At 35.7% G+C, this 12,190-nt stretch overlaps 2 protein-coding genes across 6 annotated transcripts in view; both read left to right on the forward strand.

The window, feature by feature from the left end:
* Positions 1-511: 511 nt before the first annotated feature.
* On the forward strand, positions 512-5,466 carry mrpl44 (mitochondrial ribosomal protein L44). The gene is made up of 5 exons (XM_039669880.2): positions 512-724; positions 2,472-2,694; positions 2,769-3,014; positions 4,369-4,547; positions 4,977-5,466. Exons 1-5 carry the CDS (start codon positions 552-554, stop codon positions 5,152-5,154), a joined length of 999 nt encoding a protein of 332 aa, XP_039525814.1. The 5' UTR covers positions 512-551; the 3' UTR covers positions 5,155-5,466.
* A 1,323-nt stretch (positions 5,467-6,789) lies between these two features.
* The window catches only part of agfg1a (ArfGAP with FG repeats 1a), a 28,024-nt gene continuing 22,623 nt past the window's right edge, over positions 6,790-12,190 (forward strand). For all 5 annotated transcript variants that reach the window (XM_039669341.2, XM_039669342.2, XM_089121086.1 and 2 more), the window contains exon 1: positions 6,790-7,211. In XM_039669341.2, the coding sequence (XP_039525275.2) occupies positions 7,045-7,211 (167 nt within the window). In that variant the 5' untranslated portion in view covers positions 6,790-7,044. The remainder of the gene's footprint in view (positions 7,212-12,190) is intronic.

A 12,190-nucleotide genomic window follows, 5' to 3' on the forward strand; every position in this document is an offset into this window, starting at 1 on the left:
CGTTTTGTGTGCTTTTGTTATTTTTTTCATTCTATAAACATTTAATACATGTTTTTTAAACACGTTTTTTTTTCCTAATATTTATATTTTATATTCTTTCAGCTTCATTTCAATCAACAAAACCAAATTTTAGTTGTAATAGTTTTGGTTAGCAATAACCACTGGAAATTTGAAAGTGTTGTGCTTATTCATGGCTTTAAATATCATGCTACTGCCACAGTATTTTTTAACTAAGAAGCAATTGGCGTATTGATGATTTTAAAAAGGTAAATAACAATATAAAAAGAAGTATATAATAATAAAACGCATTGAGAAAAGCATTTGAATTTACAATCTTCTCTAAGTTTTTTCCTAAAGAATTTGTACTTACCTGTGAACGTGAAAAAACAAACAAACTTCAGTACACAACTTATACTGGTCAGTATTAATTACTCTCTTGGCATGTTCAGTTGGTCACCAGCCAAAATAAAACACAAACCCGGTGCTCCGGCCAGGTGGGGCGCTGTGGACATTTTCTTCCGCTTTCAGTCGCTCACCAGGTCGCGGCTGTCATGGCGGCGTGCAGGGCGCTCGTGAGTCGCGCTGTATTACCTCTTCATTATCATCATGTATCCAGAGGAGTGATGCTCACACACGTCAGGGAGAAAAAGAGATGGATGAAGGCTTATACATTCATTATGGAGAGGAAGAGAAAAATGGAGGGCCCTCCACCTCCAAAGCCGCGGTCAGTAGAACATCCCAAGGCCACTTGTGATACTCTCTGGCTGTGGGTGACTCAAATCATATTCAGCTGCCTGCCTAGGCTGTATAGTTAGGCGCTTTAGGGCGTATTTGTGATGCCCAAAATGCTGTCTAGGCAGACAGCTAAGTAGGTTTTAAGACACAGCCAGTTATTTAACTGTAATTATCAAGATAAGCACAAGTAATAATGCGTTTATAGAAAAGTGAGATTGTTGTGATATTTAGTATCTTGTCTTCTCATTTTATTGGTTTGCATTGTGACCACTAAAGCTGCAGATGAATTCTTTCTCCGTTCAGTCATTTTATCTTGTTGGGGGCTGACATCAGCACATTTTGCATAATTTCCCATCAATTAAACCAAGGATTTTCTCTGAATGTCTTAAAGTAGACTTCCGTCATGAGAATGCATGATAGTCATATGATTTATTTTTACATTTTAATATTAGAGACCTAGACTATGTTGTTTTGTGAAAAATAAAATTGATGCTACACAGACACAGTACATGTGATGCATGAATGGCATTGATAAATCTTCTTAAAGGGATAGTCCAAACAAAAATAAAAATTCTGCCATCATTTACTCATCCTCATGTTGTTCCTAACCTGTATTACGTGGTTTCTTCTCTGAAACCAAAAAGTAGATATTTTAGTTTAGTTTAGTTTATTAAGCACTTTTACTCAACTGACTATTGAACAAAGTACTGTACAATATCTAAAACACATAAAGACAAGACTAAAAACACAACACTAGAACCACAGTTAAATAACAGTGAAATAAACCCTTCAGGTTTAATAGCCTACACGAACAACTACTATACCCCATTAAATGCTAATGCGATTAAGTGTTTAAAAACACTTAATGTGAGTGCCGATCTGAAAGAAAGGGGCAGCTGACCTTAAAGACTATTTTGGTTCATATTTCCCAATCAAATTTACCAAATACAATGTAGCCATACCATGAAATGATTTATAAACAAAAAACAAAATTTTTAACTTTATTCTGTTATCGAATGGTAAAAAAAACACAAAGCTTTGGCATTGTAACATTGTAAAAAACAAAAATGAAGAATGCTGGTAGCCAGTTTGACTTCCCAATGGGAATCAAATCTATTTGGTTTCCGACATTCTTCAAAATATCTTCTTTTGTGTTTGTAAAAATTCTAAAGCGTTTATGGGTGGACTATCCCTTTAAATTATTAACAGCCCATTTCTCTTACAACCGCAACATATCTCAGAGCTACAAAAATGAGCACTAAGTAAAACAGAGTGTTTATTCAGTATAGACATATACATATTTGTTAATCATTGAACAAAGACTTTGAAAGTGATTGGATAAACAAATGAACCGATTATCACAAGGCTTCCTACTTCATATTATCATATTTGTACTTTCCGGTTTATCTTCATCCACATGGTTCTTCTTCAACATCACATAATAAACTTTTTTAGTTGGGAACATTTTATCTGACTCCCTAGACTCTTCCCAGGCCTGCTGACCTTGACTTCAGAAAACAATCATTCACAATTCGCATTTGACACATGAGAGAGAGACAGAAGAGAGATTATCTGAGGCCTTGGCTTGCATTGAGTGCCTCCTCTGATAACTTACAACATCTCCATGCTAATATCAGTCAAAATCTATATATATATATATATATATATATATATATATCTTGCATAGTAGATTACCTTTATTGCTTTAACCGTCTTTTTCTTTCTCTTCGCATCAGCTCCCAGCTGCCGAACTTTGATTACCATGCTGAAGTGGAGGCTTTCGGTGCCCGCCTGCAGGAGAGTTTCTCTCTGGATCTTCTGAAGACTGCGTTTGTGAGCTCGTGTTACCTTCGCTCTGAGGAGGAGAGGAGGCGAGCACTGGGCCTTGACTCGGAGATGACCGCCCTCAACCTGAAAGACAACGGCGAGCTGTCTGTGCACGGTCAACAGTTCACAAAGGTGAGAATTTTGATGAGTTTTATACTGGAAAAAATGGAATGAAATTGATATTACCTTTCAGTTGTTATATACAGGGTTTCCTTGGTGACTGGTGCAGGGGCAGCTTTCATAGCTTGCCTGAGGAGGGTGTGGCAGCTGTTGTAGACCACCTGACGGGGTCAGAGGTCATGTGTGATGTCGCGCGGAAGCTTGCCGTGGAGGATTTGACGATGAGTGCAGAGTTTCCTGTTCCCGATGACACCCTAAAAGGAACGTTCTTCGCTGTGATTGGGGCTCTGGAGAAGAGCAGCGGGCCTGTGCAAGCTGGGCTTTTCATTAGGGTAAGACAAGTGTCCCATTACTGTTAACATTGTATGTTGTTTTTTCTCATTTGTTGTTGTTGACGTCTATTTGTATCCTATATATAAATATATTCACACATTATTATAAACAAAAAAATGTTGCATGCGAGTAATTATATAAATAAATGTATATATATAAATATATTAGTGCTGTCAAATTGATGAACAAAAGTTGTTTATTTATGTGTAGATATATATATATATATATATATATATAATTTAAAAATATGAATAATTTCTGTATTTATATATATATATATATATATAATTTTTTATTATTTATATTTTATATTGTGTTTATATTGTATTTATATGTTATGTTAAAATAATTAAAAAAACATATTAAATTTATTAAATTACTAAATATATATAATTATTTATTTTATATTTTATTATATATATTTCTATTATTAAATGAGTGTATAAATGTTTAATTACTAATATTAATTATATTATTTTTATATGAAAGTTACTAATTTTAATTAACAAAATTTTAATAATTGAATTTCTAATTATGTAATTTATATCTATATAATATTCATATATATATATTATATGTATATTCACACACTATTATAAACAAAAAATGTTGGATGCGAGTAATTATATAAATAAATGTATATATAAATAAACAAAAGTTTTTGTTTATTTATGTGTGAATATATGAAGAGTTCAGATGCAAAAGCCTCTAAATGCCATTTGAAATTTTCTTCTTTAATGATGATTTTTATCAAACGTGTATATATAAGTTCAGTAATTTCACTTAAATGGCAATGATAATTACCTATTAATTGTAATTTAATTGAAATTACTGAACTTAAATATGCAAGTTTGATAAAAATCATCATTAAAGAAGAAAATTTCTTTTGCATCTGAACTCTTCATATATATATATATATTTATATATATATAATTTTATATTATGTATATTTTATATTTTGTTAATGTTATGTTAAAATAATTATTACTAATTACTAATTAAATAATTACTAATTATATATAAATATATTTTATTATATATTAGATTTTATTTTTATTTGATTAAATGTATAAATGTTTAATTACTAATCATATTAATTATATTATTTTTATTTGAAAGTTACTATTAAAGTTACTAGTTAGTAGTTACTATTTACTAATTAAATTTCTAATTACGTAATTTATATATATATGTATATAATATTCATATATAATATTCTTGTGTATATACAGTACATGTATGTATGTGTTATTATTATTAATCATATATATCATATTACATATATAATATGCCTTAATCTTTGTCTGTGCACTAAAGTTTGATCCATCTGTTTGTTGGGTGTTGTTTTTGCAGGATTTCCTGGTGACTCAGCTGATTGGGAAAGATCTGTTTGACATGTGGAGGGTGGTTGATCCCATGGGGCTGCTGGTTAAAGAGCTGACCAGTAAAAGTTTAGCGCTACCCGAGCCTCGCCTCATTCGGGCTGCTGGCGCCAGTACTGTCCTCCCTCTCTATTTTGTTGGGCTTTACAGGTATGATACAATTACTGGAACTGGGTGGGCAATATACCTGTAGACACGATTAACCAGTAGAAATTTTACAGATATATGTTGTTTATATATAGTTATTGAGAAATAGAATTGTGAATAAATTTTTGCCTAGATCGCCCACACCTAGATAAAACAATAAATTGCAGTTGGTCAATTTATTTGGTCACTTTGTGTCACATTTCACTGAATAAATTTCCAATGTTAGAACAGAAAATTAACATTTACAAACAATGGTGTAATAGTCACTACTCTGCGTAATATATAAACCCTGATCTATTAACTTCAGTCTGTAAATGAAGTTGATTACTCTGAACAATCTGATGTCATTTCAGGGTTGAGTCGGATTTATTCTGGTCTCTTTTGATTTATTTTTAAAAAACAAATCTCTCATAATCTCTTATTTTGTGCCAGTGACCGTAAGCTGCTGGCTCAGGGTCCGGGTGAGACCGTCCTGGCAGCCGAAGAGGAGGCCGCGCGTGTGGCTCTGAGGAAACTCTATGGCTTCACCGAGGACCGCAGACCATGGGACTTCACTGCCCCTACCGGGCAGCTTCAGAAGCCCAGCACACAGGCTCTCGCCAGTGGATAAATGATGAGCAGATTCCATTGGGACACTTTTTGAAGAACCAAAATATTCACATTGATCATCATCTGCTTGATCACAACTATTATGTAGGGTGAAACTTCTGCTGAAATGTGGCCATGGTGACACTGGAGGCCAACTTATTATGCCTGAGAGACTGAAAATCTCGGTGCAACTCATACTAAGACAAAACTGCCCAATTAATGAAAAAGAGCATTAATCTGCTCTGGAGGTGCTTTAGATCTTCTGTTGGCACATATAAATTGATGTATATAAATGTTAAACTTTGGTTGCTAAAAATAAAAGTTCTGAACAAAATGGTGTTCTGTCTGTATAGAATACAAAAAAGTTTTTAGCCATAACTTTTGTGTTGGCTCTAGACAGATAAGTGCTCTTCTGAGAGTTAAAATGCCTTTAAAATTAAGTTTGAAGGTTACATAATTATACATGGTAAACTGACATAGTAAACTGTATTTAATCTGCCATTTTATACATCTTGCCATATATCTAATCCTAATGAGCAAACGACATGGGTATAACCCTCTTTGTGTGCATAATGTTTAAAATGCAAGCCAAACATAATAAAATAAAATAAAAATACAAGAAACCAATCTGTGGCTTGGAATGTAAAGTTGTTGCTTTTAATAGAAGGTTAGCACAGGGATTATGGTTTAATAAACATAAGTTTCAATAGGTTTTCCTACAGTTACCTCATCTTTCTTCTCTGATTAATTTAGCACATTGAAATATTGGCCTTACATGCATATAGAGAGAATATTTTTTGTGAATAATTTGGTGGTTCCTAATGGTTTTAATAACTCAATTTTGATTTGTGGCATTTCAATTCACCTTATATAATTTGAAAATGTGCAGCCCTGGTATTCTCACGTAATGTCGGGGTGCGACATTAATTTTCTGGGCAATAGCTTATTATTTGTAGCCAAGACACTAAGGTATTGTGCATATACAAAATATGACAACTAACTAGTCCCAGTCTCCTCTCCACCATACAGTACAGCATTAGGCCAATGCAACATATAACAAACAGTGCTTCGTTTAATTAACACAGCGCCATTTATTGCTTCATAATACATATTCATGGCCATCTTAAAAATAAAAGGTGATTAAGAAAGTCGATTCATGTCCTCGGCTAGCCAAATCCTCTGAATTAGGTCACTCTTGCAGAGAATTGCTGTTAATGTGCTGCGTCCTCTAGAGGGCACTGCGGATTAATAAGAACATTTAAATGTGCTCGAGAACGTGCACTCGAGAAGTATCGTGGGCGGGGCTCGATTGGGGTCACGTGAGTCTAGTTGGCGCCTGTGATTGGTCATGGTCACTCGTTATCCCTTTCCAGAGTTTTCACCCCGGGTTTATCAAGTTATTGACCCTGTTACAGAAAACAACATATTTATTCTAACTTTTAAATACATATATTGAGCAAAACTATCATTGAATGTATCTTTATTATATTTCCATACAGATTTACACATTACAAGAAGTCTTACGGGGAGTTTTAGCACTCGGCCCTTTGGAATCTCACCCGTTGAGTACTTACTATCAGTCCTCGCCCCCTGTTGGCCGTTGTGTTAAACTGCACGGATCGATCAATAGAAATGAATACAGAGTGGGAGGGCTGGTCGTAAGCAGTGAGAGTAGAGTGGGCAGGCTGGCTGTTAAAGAAAGAGCTGCGCCTCAGGACCCTCCTCTCTTCATCACTACGGCGCTTTTCGCCCGTTGTTCGTGAAACGTGAGGCCCTCCCGAAGAACTCCGGCTCGCCTATCTTTCCTTGTGATCTGTTTTATAGAAGTGCCGGACTAATATTTATTTACACGTATTGGATTTTTATTACGCTCTTTTCTTAACTGACGAACGGTTTATTAACGGCTCCGGCCATGGCAGCGAGCGCGAAGCGAAAGCAGGAGGAAAAACACCTGAAGATGCTGCGGGAAATGACGAGTTTGGCGCTCAACCGAAAGTGCTTCGACTGCGACCAGCGCGGCCCGACCTACGCCAACATGACCGTGGGCTCGTTCGTCTGCACGTCCTGCTCAGGCATCCTGTGAGCCACCCTCCTGTGTCTGTCTGTCTGTCTGTCTGTCTGTCTGTCTGTGTCTGAGCCTCTTTATTTCGCACTCTGTCTGTGTCTCAAAACCAAGTGCGCTGCCTACAGTCTAGACATCTCACAGCCCGTGAAGCCATAAAACATGTCTAGTTTTAGGCAGCTCACTAGGTTTTGATACCGATTATTTAAAGCCAGCTGTTGAACCATTAGCATAAATGTTTTTCTTTGGGGTGTTTAAAATGTAAATAAGGGTGGGTAAATGGTTTGTTGTCTTTTGGGGGGTTGGTTATCTGTCAATTAACCAGGCTTGATGGGTGGGGAAATTGTATTCTGGGTGGTTGTCTGGTTGGGCTAATGCTGTAAAATCATGAGTGTCTATTGTCTTGATAACGTTACTCCAGCAAACTTGGGCAGCGTAACCTGTAGGCATGTCACTGGACTTTTCATATGTCCTGCATTGTCTTATCTAGCTGTAAGGAGAGGCCCTTGTAGATCAGATAAACCTCCATTGAGCATGTGGAAGAGCTGGATAGTCAGAGACACACACATGGTGACTGTGACATGTGGCACAGGGTGTGTGCGCGCACTCCTCTCCTGATAGTGAGGGCTAGGTTTGACATTGACAATCCCTAAATTAAGCTGAATTTATACTTTCTTGTATATGAAGATCAAGAGTGTTAGGGGTTCTGAGGTAATAAAATACATTTGTTGTTAAAAAACATTTAAATAATGAAATCGGCACACAAGTACTATAATAAAAATGTAATGATCCATTAATAGATAGATGGTGCGGGACAGATGGCTAGATAAGTAATTTTGAATGAAATACCGGTATATAAAATAGATTTAAAAAGATTAAAATATATAAAATTTATTAAAATAGATTAAATAAAATAAATAAATAGATAAAAAATAAATAAATAGATAGATAAAAATATTTAAAATAATTAACAGTATTATATAGGGCTGGGTATCAATTCACATTTCAATTTCGATTCGATTTCGATTCACAAGCTCTCAGTTCGATTCGATTTCGATTCTCGATTCAATTTTCGATTTCGATTCCTGATTTGATTCTCGATTCGACTATAATGAAGATGTAATACAAATCCTATATTTATAAAAAAGAACAGTGGACATAAGTTTACTAGTGGTTAATTAATACAAGGAAATTAAGAGCCATAAACCTGTATATAAAACTCTTTTTATTTTAGGTACACTAAATGAATACAGAGAATAAACAGGATTTTGATGCAATATGCAAAAAAAGCACAGCTTGATCAAACTGTATCATGTTATTTTATGTTTAAGATAGAAATGGATAAATAAATATATAAATATTTAGACTTTTTTTTTTTACATTGATCTTACCTAAATGGTAATGTAATTTTTTGTTTATTTTTGTTTTAAGAGTTTATGTATGGAAGCTTGATTTCAATCTTTGAATTAAATTGAAAAAAGTAGCACAAATAAATACAATAGAATAAAGACACAAATTAAGAGACATTTTGGGGTAGTTTTTTGGGGTATGTCAGAAATACTACAGAAACTGACTAAAGTAATCCAATGTAAAATAACACTGGATAGTCTTTTTAGTCCAGACTGAATTAAATACAAAGGCTATTAATTCTGATTGCTTACAATTAATACTATATTCTGTTGTTATGACAACAGAATTAATGACTGACACAAATGGCTGCGTTCACTTTAAGAACTAGTGCGCGAATCCATTACTGTTTCATTAACTTTCTGTCACACACGTTTAATGCTAATTTAAGACATTACCGACTGTCTTTACGAGGTTACTCACCAAGACCAGAGTTTTGACATAATGTTGCGTGTTTTAACTGTTAAAGTGATATAATCCAGGGACAAAACTTTTGTTTCTGGCGAGCTGTTTGTGAGGCAGATTTAGGCTGTAACGTTACTGTGAAAGACACGCAGTGAAAGACATCTCTGAGAGTCCGCGAGCACGGGATGGTTTAACATTGCTTGTAAAACTCAAAAAGACGTGAAAATGATAAACGTTAGTTACGATCATAGGTTACGATGCAATGCTGGCCCGATTGTTAAGTGAATATTCCGTCATGTCCCGACTCCTAAACGCGTGTGTGTATCGACAGCTGCAGCGCTTGGCGCTTGATTAGTGCAGAGAGACGAGAAGATGCAGCACCGCGTCCGCGAGCCCTTTATATGGAAAAAATCGATTCCGGCCGTTGAGAATCGATTTTGAATCGAACACATTTTAAAAAACGATTAATCGAAAAATCGATTTTTTTGCCCAGCCCTAGTATTATATGCATTAATAAGTAAAACACTGTTATACATTTATAATATTAATATTTCACAGAATATGCTATAATTGGTATTTTTCCATGTAAACCTAAATAAAGACCAGGATCATCATATTTGGGGGTACAACGTCACGTGATGGTGGTGTATATTATAAAATGCATTATTCATTTGCTTTCTCATGGACACAGTGGTGCAGTAATCTGTTGGGCTCATATTATGGTTGACTAAATGTGTTTATTCCTGCTGTTTATTCCTGCTGTGTAATTCAATCCTAATTTTATTCTTGGTTTGGAATATGATGAAAACTGACCCACTTTTTCCCATTTTTGAACATATTCGCCTTGATCGCAGAATTTGAAATGGATTATCTAAATGTCTTCATGAAGAATCTGAATAAATGATTGTGTTAGTCCTTCATCTCTGGTTCTGATGATGAATTATCTCATACATTCTTGACTCATGACTAGTGAACTTGCCTGAACCAGTCATGTCAGAAAAATGATGAGGAAGGTTTCACGGGTTTGCGTAAAAATGGTTTAATTTCCCAGCAAGCGGATGAGAAGGAAACCGTTCTACTAGACTTGTCATGCCTTTACATGAATTTTTAGAGGAGTCTGGCAATGGTCACCTCTTACCAGTTAGATTTGAGCAACTACTCCCTCAAAAGGTGGAAAGCTGTTTGAGAATGATCTCTCGTTGACTCCCATGAGAACCATCTGCTTTGCATTTAAGCACTTCAGAGAGGAATGCAACAAATAGTCTCTGACAGATTGGCACTGTTCCTGAGTAAAGCTATTGATAAATGCTCTTGCTTTAGTGTGGTGTGGTTTGATGTCGTCCTGTTGTCCAGATCTCTGGAATACAGTACTCTTCTTCTGAGTGACCTGTCTACAGAATTACAAAGAAATGGTCAATAATTCTCCCAAAGGCAGAGGAGAGGATAGTGATCGATTGAGCAAATAAAAGAAATCCGAAGCAAGTTTGTTGTTCTAGCTGAAGTCCTGGAGTGAGGAGAGGGCCGAGGATCATGTTAGTTCATTTGGAAGTGCGATCAGGTGTATTTGAGCAAGCCTGTGCACAGCTGTGAGGACTGTCAGTTATGCTGGGTGGATCAGGCTGATAATCAGAAATAAAAACTAAACTTCCTAAACTAACAATAGAATACTGCAAGGATTGTATATATGCCAGCCTAGCTGGTTCCCTCGACAAAAAGCCAATAAGAATTTTCCATTGGCTTTAGGATTCTTGCAGAAAATAAGCTTTGTGACCAAGAGATTCTGGAAAATACCCTGATAATGTGTCATGGCATCTTTTCATTTTGGTTCATTGACACTGACTGGCTAGGCTACGTTTACATGAACCAAATAATCCATATAGTCGGATTGATGGCTCAATCGGACTGAAAACTCGTTTTGCGTTCACACAATTAAGGCACCCTGGCCATTTTCCAGGATCAAATCGTAGTGTGAAAGGGGCTATTCTTACACATTTTGTTTTATCAAGATAATCGGTACAAATGAATGAACACAACTTTTTGAAGCAAAAATACAGTTGCCAGAAATAAAAAGTTACAAAGTAAGGGTATAAAGAACTACACCAAAATCGCATGCATGACTTCAATGTCACCACTAAGCTTTCAAAAACTCTTTCAAGGTTTGAGTTAATAGTTTGCAAGAGTGCGATTATTAATGCAGTGAGGCGATGAAAGGGCACTAGTGATTATGTGAGTTTACCTGTTCAGCGTGAAGATGTTTTATGTCTCCAACAACCTCTGTTCCACTTGTTTAAATCACCTGTATTATCACCTTGTCTCTGCGTCCATTGCAAATAGCGCCATTTTTGCTTATTTTTCCGGTTCAGTATGCCTGCCAAGTGTATAGTGTAAATGCAGAAATCGGATATGGGTCACTTTTAAAAGATGTAAACCTGGTCATCAAAAAATTATATATAGTCAACTAATCGGAATTGGGTATCAAGACCTGCAATGTAAATGCAGGCTTATTGGCTTGTATTGTTCCTCCAGTGCATGTCTGTGACCGTGAACGAACAGTGACTATCCAAGTAAACTCCATCAGAGGAGATAATTGGGTTATTTTCTAAGCAGCAGCTTTTAAATGACTTCAACTTCACCAGTGAGACGTCTGCTCCCTCACTGGAGCGTGCACACAAGATGTCAGACAGCCAAAGCAAGGAGTCTGCTTACAACCAATCTTTAGCAACATTTCTACAACTGACAGTGCAACAGTAAATGTCCCTGTTAAGGCTCAGTCACACCAAAAACGATGTTTGTTATAAGCGCGCACAGCGGTTATGTTGTCTGATGCTTTAAATGCTAAAGATCTTTTTTGTCAGGTTGATTCTGATCAAATGTTTTTTTTCATTTCAGTGGTGTAGTTCCTCTGTCATTTTCGTTATTGTTGTGGTGTGGAACATAACTTCCCCGTTCTCATAGAATTAGAGTAGTGTTTTTAAGTATGGATTTTCTAATCTTATGGATTATTCTTTAGGTTACAGCATTAGTTTTAGTTAAAGTTTATTTTTTAATACTATCTTTTCGTTTAACAATTTACCTTGGTACACCTTATACTTAAGCTGATTGTCAAAAGCAAAACAATTTCCCCAGTGTGGTTATTAGGTGTTGGATTTTAAGTAGGGCATTTGCATGGGGAGATGATCCTCTG

The sequence above is a fragment of the Pimephales promelas genome, chromosome 16 (genome assembly GCF_988280905.1).
Source record: "Pimephales promelas chromosome 16, fPimPro1.hap1.1, whole genome shotgun sequence".
Classification (NCBI taxonomy): Eukaryota; Metazoa; Chordata; class Actinopteri; order Cypriniformes; family Leuciscidae; genus Pimephales; species Pimephales promelas.

Bases quoted from the DNA above. Each gene is read 5' to 3' on its own strand.
- mrpl44 (XM_039669880.2), top strand. From the start codon at position 552: ATGGCGGCGTGCAGGGCGCTCGTGAGTCGCGCTGTATTACCTCTTCAT. The intron at 2,695-2,768 runs GTGAGAATTTTG...TGTTATATACAG, and splicing joins ACGGTCAACAGTTCACAAAG to GGTTTCCTTGGTGACTGGTG. The intron at 4,548-4,976 runs GTATGATACAAT...ATTTTGTGCCAG, and splicing joins TATTTTGTTGGGCTTTACAG to TGACCGTAAGCTGCTGGCTC.